The 17,622-nt window shown below is 46.2% G+C and overlaps 1 protein-coding gene across 1 annotated transcript in view; it reads left to right on the top strand.

The window, feature by feature from the left end:
• The window catches only part of tnr (tenascin R (restrictin, janusin)), a 160,674-nt gene that overhangs the window by 63,248 nt on the left and 79,804 nt on the right, over window positions 1-17,622 (top strand). The window contains exons 3-10 of the mRNA XM_056293922.1: window positions 302-417; window positions 4,307-4,457; window positions 12,184-12,359; window positions 12,475-12,565; window positions 13,593-13,675; window positions 14,227-14,329; window positions 15,430-15,519; window positions 16,502-16,635. Coding sequence (XP_056149897.1) covers window positions 302-417; window positions 4,307-4,457; window positions 12,184-12,359; window positions 12,475-12,565; window positions 13,593-13,675; window positions 14,227-14,329; window positions 15,430-15,519; window positions 16,502-16,635 — 944 coding nt within the window. The remainder of the gene's footprint in view (window positions 1-301; window positions 418-4,306; window positions 4,458-12,183; window positions 12,360-12,474; window positions 12,566-13,592; window positions 13,676-14,226; window positions 14,330-15,429; window positions 15,520-16,501; window positions 16,636-17,622) is intronic.

Raw genomic sequence — 17,622 nt, 5'->3', positions numbered from 1 at the left:
AACAAATGGATGTAATGAATGACAGACAGACAGAAAGACAGAGACAGGTCAACAGACTGACAGACAGAAAGAGAAAGAGAGACAGACAGACATAAGGGACAGATGGACAGACTGACAGAAAGAGACAGAACAAAACAACGAATGAAGCAGTGAATGACAGACGGGCAGACAGACAAAGAAAGAAAGAAAAGAAAAGAAGGAAGGAAGGGGGAGGATGGACACCATCAGAGAGGTGGCATAGTGATTTATAGGTCTCGCTGGCCGGTGGAGACCAGTAATACTTCTCCGGCCCCCCCTCCAGATCTCTCCAATCCCGATGGTTTAATCTTTAAATCCATCACCGAGAACTCGGTGGAGGTCCAGTGGCGGCCCTTCTACTACGCCTTCGACGGGTGGGAGATCAGCTTCATTCCCAAGGTAAGACTGTGTGTGTGTGTGTGTGTGTGTGTGTGTGTGTGTGTGGGGGGGGGGGGTTGTCGAGACCTCAACTTGGGTTCTTTAATGAATCATCTCACATTGAGAAGACCAGCTCCATAAAGAACTAAAGAAAAGTAATCTCCACCCTCAGCAGCACAGACACGCGTGCCGTCCACCAGGAAACGTTGGCGTCCCGCTCGCTGACCGGTGGCGCCGAGCGTCGAACACGTTGTTTTCAGACCTCGCTAACGCCACGCCGAACCACTTCGAGTTACTGTGAAAGGAAAGAGGAAAAACTGAAGTGGATTTTTCTTTTCTTTTTTTTTCCCATCACTAGGCCTATACCAAATTAGACAAGCGGATTGTCTAAAGCTTATTGGCTATTAGGTGGATGAGCCATTAAGCCCTTCTCTGAGAATAACCCGTCCTAAGACCATGACGGACCCGGGTTCAAAGCCGGGAAGCGAAAAACCTTCCTCTTTAATTCCCTCGGTAAACCTCGGGCTGTGTGTGTGTGTGTGTGTGTGTGTGTGTGTGTGTGTGTGTACTCTAGGTGCTGTAATCGCACAGCCTCTCACTGTAATTGGTTTTCCCCTTCAAGGTGCTTGCAGGGAACATCTCCTTTGGTTTGGCCAGGCTCAGTGGCTAAAACCCGGTTCTGAAGGTTTTTTTCAATGTTTTTCTCTTGTTGTTGTTTTTCCTTTTTCCTGGTTCTGACCATGAACCGGCCGTAATACTGCAGATCCAACTGCGCCGAGCCCTTCCGAAGATGGGAACTGTGACTGCGGAGAGAAAGAGAGAGAGAGACGTTTTTCATTTGTGTCGTTATTTCAACCTGCCCTCTTTCTTTCTTTCTCGCTATGTTCTCCGTCCCTTCCGCCCTTTCTTTTCTTTCCATCCATGCCCCTGTAGACCTACACCCCGAAACCATCTGCGTCTGCTGTCTGTGTTCACCCCTGTTACTCGATCCCCGACTCTCCTTCTTGTACATCTCTCATTCCTTCCCTTCCAGTGTCTTTCCCTCCCTCTATAGCTCGCCTTTGCGCCTGTTGCCCCCCCTCTGTCTCTCTCTCTCTGTCTCTCGCTCTGTCTGTGTCTCTCTCTCTGTCTGTCTATCTGTCTGTCTGTCTCTCTCTTGCTCTCTCTCCCTCTCTCTCTCCGGCCACTTGGGAAATCATATTAGGAGTCAGCAGTCCCACCCCACATGGATTTGATCCAGCAATGGGGATTGTGAATTTGGACAATCTTGTAATGGAAGTAGGCATAAAAGCTCTACCCTGTGGGGAAAAACACAGGGTTCACCGCTCTGCCAAATGCAGGGAGGGAGAGAGAGACAGAGAGAGAGGGGGGGGGGGTAGATAAAGGACCTCAACCATTGGTCGTGTTGTGCTTTCTAACAAATTTCTTGATCCATAATCATAATAATTTATCAATCAAATTATTCAATCAGTGGAACAGTCAGTCAGTCTGTCCACCTATCAGTTTAATTTAGCATATTTTACATATATATTTTTTTGAATGTAAAATTAGTTCATCCATTATCCATTATCCAAACAGCTTGTCCTGCTCTCAGGGTCGCAGGGATACTGGAGCCTATCCCAGCAGTCATTGGGCAGCAGGCGAGGAGACACCCTGGACAGGCCGCCGGGCCATCACACACACACACACACACACACACACATTCATACCTAGGGGCAATTTAGTATGGCCGATTCACCTGACTTACATGTCTTTGGACTGTGGGAGGAAACCGGAGCCCCTGGAAGAAACCCACGCAGACACGGGGAGAACATGTAAACTCCACACAGACGACGACCCGAGACAATCCCCAAGGTTGGACTACCCCGGGGCTTGAACCCAGAACCTTTCTGCTGTGAGGCGACCGCGCTAACCACTGTGCCACCGTGCTGCAAAAATTAGTTCAGTTCCAGTTCATTTCCGTTGTGGGGTACCTCTCTTAAAGGGCGCCGGGGCCCAAACCCTGTTTTTATACGGTCTCTGTGCTGCTCCTCTGTCTATTTTTTTAAAATAAATTTATTTCTGATTTTTCCCTTCTTTCTCCCAATTTATTGGCCGATCGCTCCCTCTTTTACTTCAAACACCCACCCTCGCACTGCATGCGTTCGCCAACTGCATCTCTCCGGCCAGCAGTCTCGAAGCAGACGCCTCGCCACTTCCGTGACAAGGCGAATCCAGGCCGAATGACCGCTATTCCGACACACACACAGAGACACATTCTTGTGACGAACACAAGCTGACTCCGCCCCCCTCCCGAAGACAGCGTTGCCAGTTATTGCTGCTTCACCGAGTCCGACCATAGTCGGATCTGACAAGACCGGGGCGTGAACCCCGGTCCCCAGTGGGCAACTGCATCTCCTCTGTCTATTTAACTATGGTTAAGTAAATGAACACACCTTCTTATTTTTCACATGACTATCCTCGTTTTCGTTTACAGAATAGCATAGCTGTCCCCTGGTTGTCTTGGTCATACGTTCTGAGTAGTGGTGATCAAATCAGTTGCTGGCGAGAAATGAGCCAGTTTGCACAGCAAAGTTCAATTTTAGTGGCAGCCTCCCTCACCCCGGCTGTTGCGAAGCTTGGATCAGGAGTGCAGCGGACGCCCCGCCGTGATAGGGAGCCTATACAGGGAAGCAGAAGTAGAGACGGGAGAACAGCTGTTAATAGCGGGGGCTCCGTTTGGGAGCAGGACGGCGAGGGGGGGTGGGGGGGATGCTGTCATGTACAGATAGCTGCCTCTGCAGAATGTGCTGTCAGTAAAACCATACCGGTGGTTGAGCGTACGTCTAAAAAAAATCGGGCCTCTCCTTCGGGGGTTGAGGTGTGCAGAAAAGCCACTGTGTGGTAATGAGCGGGGGTATTTTAGCCCTTGGAATTGGATACTGTGGCTTTGTTCGTGAGTTATTATTGGCAGCAACAAGCTTTTGTCTCCCGGATAATGAGGCATGAGAAAATGCCGCACGAATAAATGTCCCTAATTAACCAACCAATGAGGGAAGGACAGGAATTCTAATTAGGGGTGTAAATCACAAGTTACATCCTGATATATCATATCGATACTTTGCACAACGGTACGATATTTGTGATGTCATTGAGTCTGCCATGATACGATGTCGACTTGATTCAGTTCAGGGGCCTGCGACCGATATGAGACGATATCCCCCCCCCCCCACCCTTTCTCCCCAATTGTATCGAGCCAATTACCCTGTTTTCGGAGCCGTCCCGGTCGCTGCTCCACCCCCTCTGCCGATCTGGGGAGAGCTGCAGACAACCGCATGCCTCCTCCCATACATGTGGAGTCGCCAGCCGCTTCTTTTCACCTGACAGTGAGGAGTTTCGCCAGGCGGGCGTAGCGCGTGGGAGGATCACGCTATTCCCCCCAGTTCCCCCTCCTCCCTGAACAGGCGCCCCGACCGACCAGAGGAGGTGCTAGTGCAGCAACCAGGACACATACCCATACCCGGCTTCCCACCCGCAGACATGGCCAATTATGTGTGTAGGGACGCCCGACCAAGCTCGAAGGTAACATGGGGATTTGAACCGGCGATCCCTGTGACCGTCACACCACCCGGACCCCCCCACAAATGATTTTTTATTGGTTAACTTAAAGAGCCCCTGATGACCTTCCAATTATGAAACCATGCATGTGTGCTTCATCACCTTGGACTGACAAGAGTCTGTCTGTGTGCTCAGTGGTTTAGAGATACCGAGCTTTAAAACATTCACATCCTACCCATATCTTAAAGACGATGATATGGATGTTTTCTTCATGTTGCATCGATGATATTGGCTCGTTGATTGATGTATTGTTAAACCCTTAATTCTAACCTCCAATCTCTTTCCCTCTCTTTTTAAACTTTTTTCTACCCAGGACAATGATGGAGGGATGACAGCACAGCTACCCAGCACCATCACATCCTTCCTGCAGACTGGTCTGAGACCAGGAGAGGAGTACACGGTTAACCTGGTGGCTCTCAGAGACCAGGGTCGAAGCCAGCCAGTCACCGCTACAGTCACCACACGTATGTACCTTGCTGCTGAAGATAAAACACACAACACAACACAGCACTACACAACAACACAACCGTCCTGTCAAGATATAATAGCACTGGTGTCTTTGTCTTGACATTAATCTGAGCATGTCTCAGCCTACTTGACACTGAACCGCTTTCCCTACAGTTGCATACCTGCCTCATGAACTGTCACAGTACTACCAGAGTACACTGCAACGTGGTGGGCAGACACACAACCAGCCTCTCACCACGACTGCCATTTTTTTGTGCATTTTGTGCAAATTCAAGTTATTTCTCATCAATTAGTTGTCCATACAGCATTCAGCAGATCATGAACAACATGATCATTTGCTTTTGATTTTGATAGGAAATTCAACAGTAATTATCAGCGCCCAAACTCTGATGTCACCACCCAAATAACCTCCCATATTGCCGATATATGGATGGAGAAGTCCATAGCCAGGAAAGGACCGTCAGTGAGACCGCCAATAGGAGCTGGTAGTACAAACTACTGCTGCATTAAATGTATGCATAGAAAATAATAACAGTTAAGGGGAAAATCAGTCAACCTTATTTGTCTATCTGCGACAGGGCTAGCACGTGAAAAACACCTGCAGTTGTTCCCGATTGTCTGCATCTCTGGAGCGGCGGTGAAACCGAGTTTTTTTCTAGTCGCCCAGTGACGTGTCGTGACATCAGTTGGCGGATGGGAAAACTAAATACAGCCTCGCAAGGTTTCTAATGGTCTAATCTACTCTAAAGACGCTGCTCAAAAAACTTCCTCATTCTCTCGACTAAGATGCATTTACTAAGGTCGAAATGATGTCCCCCAACACTCAGGCAGACGACTTTTTTTGGGGGGGGGGGGGCTTTTCTCCCTAATTGTACTTGGCAAATCACCACTCTCTTCCAAGCCGTCCCGGTCGCTGCTCCACCCCCTCTGTCAATCCAGGGAGGGCTGCAGACTACCACATGCCTCCTCCCATACATGTGGAGACGCCAGCCACTTCTTTTCACCTGACAGTGAGGAGTTTCACCAGGGAGGCGTAGTGCATGGGAGGATCATGCTGTTCCCCCCAGTTCCCTCTCCCCCCCGAACAGGCGCCCCCAACTGACCAGAGGAAGTGCTAGTGCAGCAGCCAGGACACATACCCACATCCGGCTTCCCTCCCGCAGACACGGCCAATTGTGTCCGTAGGGACGCCCGACCAAGCAGGTGGTAACACAGGGATTCGAACCGCTGTCCCCATGTTGGTAGGCAACAGAATAGACCGCCACGCCACCCGGATGCCTTGGGCAGACGATTTTTACAGACAACTACAGAATCTAGCATGCAGCAATGCATTCTGGTATGTGGTTTGTGTGGGAAAGACTGTGAGCAGGAGAACCCTCCTCTGAGTCAGGACTTTATTACTTCAGTGGACTACATTACACATTAGTGCTGATTGCGCATACACAAAACAATTAGTGAAATTACCCTTTAAGTATGGTTAAGTATGATGTTAAGATAGCCAATTAAGCAAACAGTTCACTGCTGCTGTTGCACTATCACTACACCACGAGCAGCTGAAGAATCTGAGATGAGAGAGTTGACATTATTATCAAGGGCAACAGACAATATTGGAATGTGATGGGATGTCATGTTAACACACACACACACACACACACACACACACACACACACACACACACACACACACACACAGCTAGAGACCTGAAGAATAATGGAGGATGTCACCTTGACATATTGGTTGGTCTCCCACCAATTATGTCCATAATGTAACCCCCACCAAGGTATTGCCCCCAGTCCCCATCTGGCTGACACTACTGAGACAGGCGTAGCAGATTCAATTCAAAACTCCTCCATAACAATTCAAACGCCGCTGTCGACAGTCAAAACACCATCAATTTCCTGTCAAGTCCTTATGTTCTTTCTGTCGGCCGTAATTAATTATCTATTAATAATTCATGAGATCCGCTCATTAATTTTTTAGAAGGCTGTCTGTGAGACACCTCATTGGATCAAGGAATGGAAAAGACAAATTTGAAGACACTCAATTATTTATCAAAGCAAAGATTTATTCTTCCTTCGAGACAGCAAGAACAAAATGAGGTGTCGGAAGGAGCCCAGAAGAGGGAAGGTGTGCAAGTCGTCTCTTGAGTAATTGGGTTCCTCAGGCTGATTTTTGGGACGAGACCCAAGGGGCCAATTTCCAAAACCTCAGGGACCAGAGTGGACGTTCCATATGTCAAACTTATATTCTGAGCCTTAGTCACATCTCAGTTTTATGATCCTGTGAGGGCCTAAAGGATGTAATGGGCCCCCGTTCTACCCAGCTAAACAGGAGGGGCATGTTATTGCCAACAGAAAGGGTCCGTGTCGCTAGAAAGTTATATTTTGCAGGATGTCACAACAGCTATTTTTGACTTTGATTATGTTTTGGCTTTCGCGGCGCACAGTGACTAGTAAATGAAGCGGGGGTGTGCTGAATGGTACCAACCAGACAGAACAAAGTAGATGAATCAGTGTTCTTGTTTGATGCCCGGCTGCCCTCCTCGAAAGACTTGGCTAGCCTCCACTGCAAACTATGCAGCTGTCAGAGCAAACCACATCTCCTGAAGCCAAAAAAAAAAAAAAAAAAAAACCTCTCTTTTTATTTACCATTTTGTGCTCGACATGCTTTTTTATCAAATGTACGTCGGGACTATAGGCGCCAGCATATGAAAATGATAGCCGGTGCTCATCTGAAAGGACAGACATACAAGTTAGTCAAGCTTGTATTGCTGTCATTTTCTCCCCAGCTAAAAATCTTAACTTACTGTCATGGTAATAAAATGGGACTTGCCATGTATAGAGGACGTGTGTTGGCCCTGTGATGGCCTGGCAGCCTGTCCAGGGTGTCTTCCCGCCTGCTGCTCAATGACTGCTGGGATAGGCTCCAGCATCCCCGCGACCCTGAGAGCAGGATAAGTGGTTTGGATGATGGAATGGATGGATGGACCCTTTTGCACATCCCAACTCTAGCCCAGCTTTTTTGATGTGTTTTTAAATACCTACCTATGAAAAATTGTTATGGGACGGCACGGTGGCCCAGTGGTTAGCACCGTCGCCTCACGGCAAGAAGGTCCTGGGTTCGAACCCCGGGCCGTCCCAGGTCCTTTCTGTGTGGAGTTTGCATATTCTTCCCGTGTCTGCGTGGATTTCCTCCTGGCTGTCTTCCATGATCATCTTAAGGCGTTTCGCTACGTTAGATTTCACCAAGTGCTGATGTGAAGGTCACAAACAACTGTCGCATTTTCAAACAACTGTTAATGTAGCAGATGTTGAACCTTATCCTCCTGTAAAAACATGTGTATTAAACAATCAAGCGTGCTAATTAACACTTCCCATCACAATAGCTGCTGAGATCTCTCCACTGTGGCATCGATGGCTCTAAAACTAACAAGGTGCAGACACAATTCATCTGTTCAACAAATCCCTCCTGTCCTGAATATTAGGAGAGTCTGTTTTCCCTGCCCCACCTCATGTGCTTTTTGTTCTTCACATTTCATTGTAATAAGTGCTAGTTTTCCAACAATCACCGTAGACACTATTTAATTAATTGTTTTGTTTTGATTCTTGCTCTGGCAATCCTCATGAATTTGATACACATCACTGGTATAGTTGGTTTGAGTGCAAGCCCAGGTTGTACCCCTCCATGATGGCAGATTGTTTACTATTTGTTAGCCTCCTCTGAGGTGCTACTGGTTAGTCATTTCGTATGCAGTTTGCCAGAGTGAGAGTTTCTCAATATATTCCTCTGGGATCTTAGAAGTGTGAACTTTCCTTTCTGCCAGTTTGTTAAAGGATAGGTTCACATTTTTGGCACCCAGGCCTCATCAAAATGTCAGGCCTCATTTTGAATCACACCCCACTTTTTCCACCAATGTGGACCTAGTTCTAGCTCTGGGCTGGTGCTAGTGCTGGTTCGCAGTTGGCAGCGGCTGCGGGAGCCGTCTGCGTTGGACCCTTCTTTGACCCAGTGCCCAAGACAACTGACCCGGTGTTCCCCCCGGTGTCAGCAGCCCCGTGTGTACCTCTATCTATATGCTTGATTAATAATGCTGTTGCATCTGTCAGTTGTGTCTGTGTGTGAATATGTGGTCGCCATGCCAGGCTGTGCGATGCTGTTAATGTTCGTTATGGTGTGTGTAACATTACCTTTGATGATGTATGAGGCTTGTATGATTAAACTGTGGTGCATTCAGGCAAGCAGAGTTGTAATAGCCTATTTTGGTTAACATATTCCTTTCAGAACCTATTAAGTATGATTGGTGTTGGACGGGCTAGGCCCACCTGATTTTCTCTGTGCCCACCCACACTAATCCCCCCCCCTTTTCTCCCCAATTATATCCGGCTCTGTGCATAACTGTAGTCCACTGACTTCTGGTTTCTACAGCAGCGGTCATACCAGTTTCCTGTTTGTTAGTTTGCACTATTGACAATTGCATATTTTTCACGGTGCCCTTCAAGATTTACCATGGATAAATGTCGACAACATGCACAAAATTGTCGACAAACTTTCCCCTGCACCTACCAGCAAACGGATGAAAAGTTTCAAGTTGTACATATCAAGTTACGTCCGTCTATGCACAACTTGAAACTTTACACTTTCAACTTTCAATTCTGTGCATGTCGTTGACATTTATCCATGGTAAATCTTGCAGGCATCGTGAAATGCTGGCACACGCTAACAAACAGGAAACCGGTATGACCTCTGCAGTAGAAACCGGAAGTCAGCGGACTACAGTTATACACAGAATGGAGGGAGTACCAGAGTAGCGAAGGTATTTTACGGAGTGATGCATTATGGGTTGTTTGTAGCCTTAATGTTGCTAGGCTAGGGAGTGATTTTAGTCGGTTTATGGAGTCTTTCGGAGTCGGTCGGCACCCTCTAGTCTAGCGGTTAGCGATGCCTCCTGCGGTGCGGGCGATACGGGTTCGCTTCCCGGCCGCGGCAGTTCCTGCGGTTGCGTTGTCCCCCAATTCGCTACAATAATTATGCGAGAGGAAGGACAGTGAGAGAAATCGACTCGATGCGTTTTGGGCGGCCGGATCCCAAGTGGACAGCGAGCCACATCGCCGTTTACACCTGTGCCTATCATGCGTCGCAAAATGCGTCCTGCTGACCACTTGTGATCAGATTTCATTACTCCGAAGAAGAAGAAGACGATTGCGTTACTTTTTACGTCACTTCCGCTACAATGTCAAAGGGCCTCAGTCAAGCGCCAGGTTTGCCGACTAGCTGTGGAAACAATAGCTAACGCTTGAAGCTGTTTCAAGCACTAATACACATGTGCGGACTATCCCAACTGTTGAGACTGACAGGACTGATTCTTCTGCTCCAATGGAGATTAGGCATCTGATTTCACTCTCCTCTCTCCATTTTATCGAAAGTTGGCGCGCTGTTACCAAAACAACCGTCACATCCTGCGTTAATGACGTATTTCCGGTTCCGTCCTTGCCGGTCGTTTAAAACGCAGTTTGACACCAAGCGTAAATGGGGTGTCTGTGGGCCGACTTGTGGCTGCCGGGAAAGGGCGCTGTCTACAGACGTCCAGCCGAACAGAAGCGGCGGTAAGCAGCCAAACGCTGGTACGTCGTCAAATGGCGGCGGGAGGATGAGAAAATGGCAGTTCAGACCCGCTCGCTGTAAGTGTCGTTTCTACCGGTGTTGTGTGGTATGGCGCACGGGGAGATCAGTGTAAGAGGAGGGAAGGATTACTGCAGGGCCATGGCAGCGCTTTACTTCCATCAGCGAGCTTATTCTTCTCGCTAATGTCTTGAGTGTGCTGTGAAAAACGGCTCCTTCTGTTGTGTTGTTATAAGAGAAAAAAAAATGTAATGATAATGGTCTAAAATGATGTGAAAATGCATATTTTCGAGATGCACAAAACCCAACCCCAACCCCCCCCCCATCAGAGCACCTAAGACCTCCAGAAGCTGGTGCTGTTTTGTTTTTGTTTTTTGTTTTGTCTTTTTCAGTTAAGTGATAAGAGACTCACTTAAAACAAAAACATTGTTTTGTTTGGTGTTATAATAAAATAAAAACATGAACATATGCGCTGAATATCAATTGGCCTGAATCCACCGTGATCAGGATTACTGATAGAGGCCATAAAAAGGGACCAATCTGGGATCTTTTTTTTTTTTTGAATTGTGTTACATTGTTTGACGATCCTGGTGGCGCAGTTGTCCGCGTGGTCGCCTCACAGCAAGAAGGTCCTGGGTTCAAGCCCCGGGGTAGTCCAGCCTTGGGGGTCATCCTAGGTCATCCTCTGCGTGGAGTTTGTATGTTCTCCCCGTGTTTCCTCCAGGAGCTCTGGTTTCCTCCCACAGTCCAAAGACATGTAGGTCAGGTGAATCGACCGTACTAAATTGTCCCTAGGTGTGAATGTGTGTGTGTGTGTGTGTGTGTGTGTGTGTGTGTGTGTGTGTGTGTGTGAGAGCCCTGTGTGATGGCCTGGCGACCTGTCCAGGGTGTCTCCTCGCCAGCCGCCCAGTGACTGCTGGGATAGGCTCCAGAATCCCCGCGACCCTGAGAGCAGGATAAGTGGTTCGGATAATGGATGGATGGCTGTTTGACGATCCTGAATTATGATTCCCGTCTTTGTGTCCCTGGGTGGCTTCCTTTTCTTTGGATCATGACTAGTGCTGTATCTTCTCTTGTACGGATCTCTCTTATTTTATTCCTATTAGTGGCATCACTGGTGAAATGTCTCAATTGATATGTTAACTTGCCGTGTACCACCAACCTTTTCAAAATCCATAAAAATATTGAATAACACAAAAAAAATATATGACTTTTCCTGGAAAAAAATTTCGGGTCAGATATTTATTTATTTTTATTTTTTTTTGCTTTAATCCGTGGACACAGGTAAAAGTGTGTCCTTTTGACTTATTGCACATTTCAGTGTGTTTTCACAACAATGTCTGAGTGAGTTGAAACCACCAGAATGGGTCTTCAGTGGCGATGTGTCAATAGCGTGTCTTGAGAGAAGTTGGTGCATCAGTCAGAACACTGTGGGTGTAAAACAGGTCTCACACGACCTTAACAGAAAACATTTCCATATTTAAACTATAACATGCTTTTACCGCTTTCATAATCCATTTTTTTAAATTCACACTTTCTTTTTTTGGGGGGGGGTTCCCCCCGTTTTCTCCCCAGTCGTATCTGGCCAATTACCCCACTCTTCCGAGCCGTCTCGGTCGCTGCTCCACCCCCTCTGCCGATCCGGGGAGGGCTGCAGACTACCACATCTCCTCCGATACCTGTTGAGTTGCCAGCTGCGTCTTTTCACCTGACATTGAGGAGTTTCGTCAGGGGGATGTAGCGCGTGGGAGTATCACGCTATTCCCCCCAGCCCCCCCCCCAACAGACACCCCATCTGACCAGAGGAGGTGCTAGAGCAGCGACAAGGACACATACCCACATCCGGCTTCCCACCCGCAGACACTGCCCGTTGTGTCTGTAGGGACACCCAACCAAGCCAGAGGTAACACGGGGATTCGAACCGAAGATCCCCGTGTTGGTAGGCAACAGAATAGGCCGCCACGCCCCCTGGATTCCAAAATTCACACTTGGTTTAATTTCTTCTTTGTTCCACTGTTCATTCTTTTTCTGTCTGTCTTTCTTTCTTTCTTTCTTTCTTGTTGTCCTGTCATTCCTTTCGTCCTCCTTCCATCGGTCCTCAGTGATTGATGGCCCCACCCAGCTGGTTGTCAGGGATGTGTCGGACACGGTGGCCTTTGTGGAGTGGACCCCTCCAAAGGCCAAGATTGACCAAATAGTTTTGCGGTATGGCCTGGTAGGAGAAGGGCCCCGGACCACCTTCCGCCTGCAGCCCACACTAAGCCAGTATTCACTGCAAGTGAGTGGAAGGGATGTGTGTGAATGCACCTGTCTCTGTTTCTAAGTATGCATCCAATCCACAAAAGAAGAAAAAAATGAACTTGTTGTTAACTAAACGGTGTTCCCCAACGCAGGTCCTCAGGCCTGGCTCCCGTTACGAGGTGTCTGTGAGTGGTGTCAGAAAAGGCAACGAAAGTGGATCCATCTCCACAGAGTTCACTACCGGTGAGACTGACAGGCAGCAGATGTTGTGGTCATAGTGGTCTGCATTTGTGCCTGTGTGTGTGTGTGTGTGTGTGTGTGGAGAGGCTATGTTCCACGCGAATGAGAATATTAAGTAATAGGTCGAACAAAATACAATACTGTCTAGGGGTGTAAGAAAATATCGATACGCTCGAGTATCGCGATATTATCTGTTGTGATACTGTATCGATTCTCAAAACCACTATATCGATGTTTAATTGTTAACATGTAAAGGTTCATGACAAACATTTTATGTTGTGTGTAACCCCACAACCGCTACATACGTGTTGTAATCTATCTTCAGCCATTTGACTCTTCCACTCCAATGCAACAACGTTCACTGAGACAGGAAGTAGCATAAGCACAAAGAACACAGGCCTATGAAACCGCAATATATCGCCTTTCTTACAGTATCACAATATATCGCAATATATTGAATCACAACCCCTGTATGGTGATACGTATCGTATTGCCAGAATCTCGCCAATACACAACCCTAATACTGTCTCACATATTGGATATGGTAGTGAACATTTATTCAAGAGAATCATTATCATTATTATTATTATTCGATGCAGTTTGTTGAAGGCACATTAAATGTGGCATTATCACGATCTTTCACCATCAGATGCACCATATTGAAATAACATTAGTTTCAACTTGATTTAGAGGGAAAATGGTATGCATGCAAAATGGTATACAGGACACCCGAAATAGAGTTGGAATGACAAAGACTAATTATGTGTTGGACATCAAAATATTCCCAAGATTTATGTTAACATTTATAGCATGCATGCTTAGAGACAACATTAGTAAACTTATATGGTAACTCATGATGATGTACAGTTATTCATGCCAGTAATTCTGTATCAGTATGAAATTATTTCTCTGAACAATGCAACACAAGCTTTATCTGTGACTGATAGAAGCTGCTGATGTTGGCCTGTTGACCATTTCGGAGGATTGGTCTCAGTGTCCCCAACATTGTCAGTTTTATCGTTTTTCTCAGAGATCGATGCGCCAAAGAACCCGCGGCTGGTGTCCAAGACCTCCACCACACTGGAGCTCGAATGGGAAAACAGTGAAGCTGAGGTGAGCCGCGCTGGGCCAAAAAAGAGAAGGAAAAAAAAAAAACATTTTGACAGTTTCCTCGTACTTTTAGTACTGAGTGGGTAAGCCTTAACACATAGGACAACATAGGAAGTACCTGAAGGTTTAATTAATCAGAGTATTGCACATTTACTTTAGTATGTGTGTGTGTGTTACAGTGAACGTCATGCAGTGTGTTTCATCATCATACAGTAAAGCCCACCCATGTGGTATTCTTATTATCTGTTAATCAAAATCATTAGATGATATCCTAATATTATCAACCTAGCTCTTGGTTTAACATGAGGCGATGAATTCATAATCTCTAGAAATACTTGGCTAATGAGATAAATTAGTAAAATACTGAGGCTGTTCATTGTTGGTGTATCAACAGTGTAGTGGCACTAAAGCTGTTGAGTGCTCATTACGGCGTTGACTGTTGAAAGACGAGATTCTACCTATCCGTGGTTCTTTATCCTGCGTAATTACCTGCACAGCGGTCAGCCTGTTTTGGTACTGGGGATGTTGACATGTAATTATTTTTTCAAATGCAGGTGGATGGCTACGAGGTGGTGTACAGCACCCTAGCGGGAGACCAATATGATAAAGTAATTGTGCCGCGGAACGAGGGAGCCACTACTAAGACCACTCTCACAGGTAGGAGAAGAGCTTCGTCTTTTCTACACACGGATTTTTATTTTTTATTTGTCATAACTTCCACTGTAAATTATTTGTTTACTTATTCATCTCATTTGGAAGCATTTCTGCTCACATGCTCTGCTGTGCACGTGTTAGTAGCATCACAGAGCATCTAATGTGTGTGTAACGCTGTGTAAACAAGATGGGAAGAACCCTGTTGTTACACTACAGAATGATCTCCTGAGCGAACACTTGCAGGCTGACACTGACAGGCTGCTGATTGTATCTGTAGAATTTCTTGATGTCCTGTGGGCACATGGAAAGGTTGCCTGAAAGGAGGGGTGAGATGTTTTATGAAAGGCCACGGTGGTGGAAAAGGGCGTAGCGGATGCATGAATAGAAGGAGAGGTTCTCAGGTTCTCCTCCAGCACCACAGCAATCAATGCCATCTCTCCTTTTTCACGCTTTCCTTCCCTCATTTCTCCTCTCACCGCTGATCTCTCTTTTGTTGCTTATTCTGGCTTCTCACCTCTCTGTCTCACATTGTTTTGAAACCCCGATTAATGCTGCTGGAAACTGCACTTGGGGTCAGGTGGTATCTCTGAAAACACATGTTATCTGCCCAGGCCGCTTACCAATATGGAGTTAAGTGGGCTGTTAATTCACCAGTACTGTTGGCTTGTTTGTGTGTTCTTAAGGTGTCCTTGTCATATTCTAAAATCTCTCTCTCTCTCTCACTCCCTCTCTCTCTTTCTTTCTCTCTCTCACTCTTACTCACTCTCTCGCTCTCTTTCCCTCTTTCTCTCTCTCCCACTCTCCCTCTCTGTCTGTCTCTCCTGCTCTCCCACTCTCTCTCCCTCACTTTCTCCCTTGTTCTTTCTCTCGCTCTCTCCCTTGCCCTCTCTGTCTCTTTCCCTTTCTCTTTCTCTTTCTCTCCCTCTCTCTCCCCCTCTGTCTGTCTGTCTCTCCCTCGCTGTCTCTGTCTCTCTATCTCTCCCTCGCTCTCTCTCTGTCACTGTCTCTCTCTCTGTCACTGTCTCTCTCTCTCTCTCTCTCTCTCTCTCTCTCTCTCTCTCTCTCTCTCTCTCTCTCTCTCTCTCTCTCTCTCTCTCTCTCAGACCTCCTGCCAGGAACAGAATATGGTATTGGCATCTCTGCAATGAAAGGCACCAATCAGAGTACACCGGCGACAATGAATGCCCGAACGGGTGCGTTAATAAATTCTTACTTTTGTCCACAGAAACAAATGATCCAGACGAGCTGGTGATGCAAGCGGAGGAAGCAGTGTTATGTTGAGCACTACCTCAAGCCCGGCTAGTTTGCCAGTTTATCCCTTGACATCTTAATTACTTTTTCTTTTATTTCTACTCAGACTAGGCAAACCAATTTTATTAGGACATATACTGTTTGGGTTAGGTCTGAGGCTATTTTAATATGCTAGTTGGGGGGGAGGGGTTCCTGTTTTGTATTTATAACCTGCAATAATGAAAACTGGCAAATGGGCCTATTTTCCTGTCTGTTTTTTAATAGGCAATTTGAATTTTCATTGTGCATTGAATAGTGTGACAGGTATGAAAAGACAAAAACAAAGCATAAAAAAAACTTGACCCCATTTAACCTTTTGTGTGAAGGTGTTTTAGTGCCTGGAAGTATTTCTCCATTTCCCTTTTGATAGATTATGTCTCAGTTAGCCTGAAGAGCCCGGTCTTCCCAGCCCACTACACTGTGCGTCACCTGTCACTTGAACCCTGTCTACCTGTCAGCCTGTCAGCTGAAAAATACACAAAATAGATTCCAGGTTTCATATATACGTGTATATATATATATAAGATAGATGTGTGTGTGTGTGTGTGTATATAGTATATATGATATATATAAGATAGATGTAGGAAAAAAAACTTTAATACATTTCAGTACGAGCTTGTTTCGTGCCTCACAAGTATAGCATATATAATTGTGTGTGTGTGTTTAATGAAGAAACAAGGAATACACTACATAAATTATAAGAGATTAAAGAAACATCATTTACGTCATGCTAATAAAGATCTGTAAAGGTTCACTCTTTTTATTCTTTTCACAGTTTGGCAATTTGTTTTCATCTGTGCTACTCAGGGTGTTGTTTCAGAGCATTTGGCCACAGTGCTCTTTAGCCATGGTCTTTTCTTTGGACTCATTTGTTCCCTTTGTTAGGCCTTGATGTGCCCTTGGATCTGACCGTGACTGCTTCTACGGACAACACTATTACCCTGGTGTGGGGTGAGGTCCAGGGCCCAATAGACCACTACAAAGTTACCTACACCTCCTCCTCTGGTGTCACCACTGAGGTAAAAGGATGAATGGATGGATGAATGAATGGACTGATTGAACATGGAAATGTGGAGACTGACAGAAAGGTAGCTATAATAATAATAATGCGGCACGGTGTTGCAGTGGTTAGCGCGGTCGCCTCACAGCAAGAAGGTCATGGGTTCGAGCCCCGGGGTAGTCCAACCTTGGGGGTCGTCACGGGTCGTCCTCTGTGTGGAGTTTGCATGTTCTCCCCGTGTCTGAGTGGGTTTCCTCCGGGTGCTCCGGTTTCCTCCCACAGTCCAAAGACATGTAGGTCAGGTGAATTGGCCATATTAAATTGTCCCAATGTGTGTGTGTGGGGGGGGGGCATGTGATGGAGGGGGGTCATGTGATGGACTGGTGGGCTGTCCAGGGTGTCTCCCCTCCTGCTGCCCAATTACTGCTGGGATAGGCTCCAGCATCCCCGCGACCCTGAGAGCAGGATAAGTGGTTTGGATAATGGATGAAGAATAATAATATAACTAATAATACATTTATTTATATATCACTTTTCTAAAGCAATGTAACAAAGTGCTTCATTACATTACATTACATTACATTACATTACATTACAGTCATTTAGCCGACGTCATAACAAATGAGATATGATTGTAAAGCAGATAGATACAACATAATGCAGATAGATACAACAACAAAAAATATGCAACACATAAAATATACATACATTCACCGGTGTATGGAAAATAACAAATGGGCCCTTTAATAAAATAAAATGTCCTTTCTTGAATTTGCTCACAGTTCAAACTCTTTTATAATAGTCGGTCAAAGTGTTTTGTCAAAGTCAGTGTGTTCAAATCAGATTGACATTGATCTGTCCGAGTTCAAACACAAGAATCCACAAGATCAAAAAGTGTCATTGGAGTGCACTCTTTTTAACATGTGTTCGCGCTGGTACCAATCCAGGTGACTGGTACCATCCTACCATAAGGCAGATAGTCCATCTGCTGTTCAGTAGCAGTATA

The sequence above is a fragment of the Lampris incognitus genome, chromosome 14 (assembly GCF_029633865.1).
Source record: "Lampris incognitus isolate fLamInc1 chromosome 14, fLamInc1.hap2, whole genome shotgun sequence".
In the NCBI taxonomy this organism is placed as follows: domain Eukaryota; kingdom Metazoa; phylum Chordata; class Actinopteri; order Lampriformes; family Lampridae; genus Lampris; species Lampris incognitus.
The sequence above is the reverse complement of the archived record's forward strand: the minus strand, read 5'-3'. Positions and strand labels throughout refer to the sequence as shown.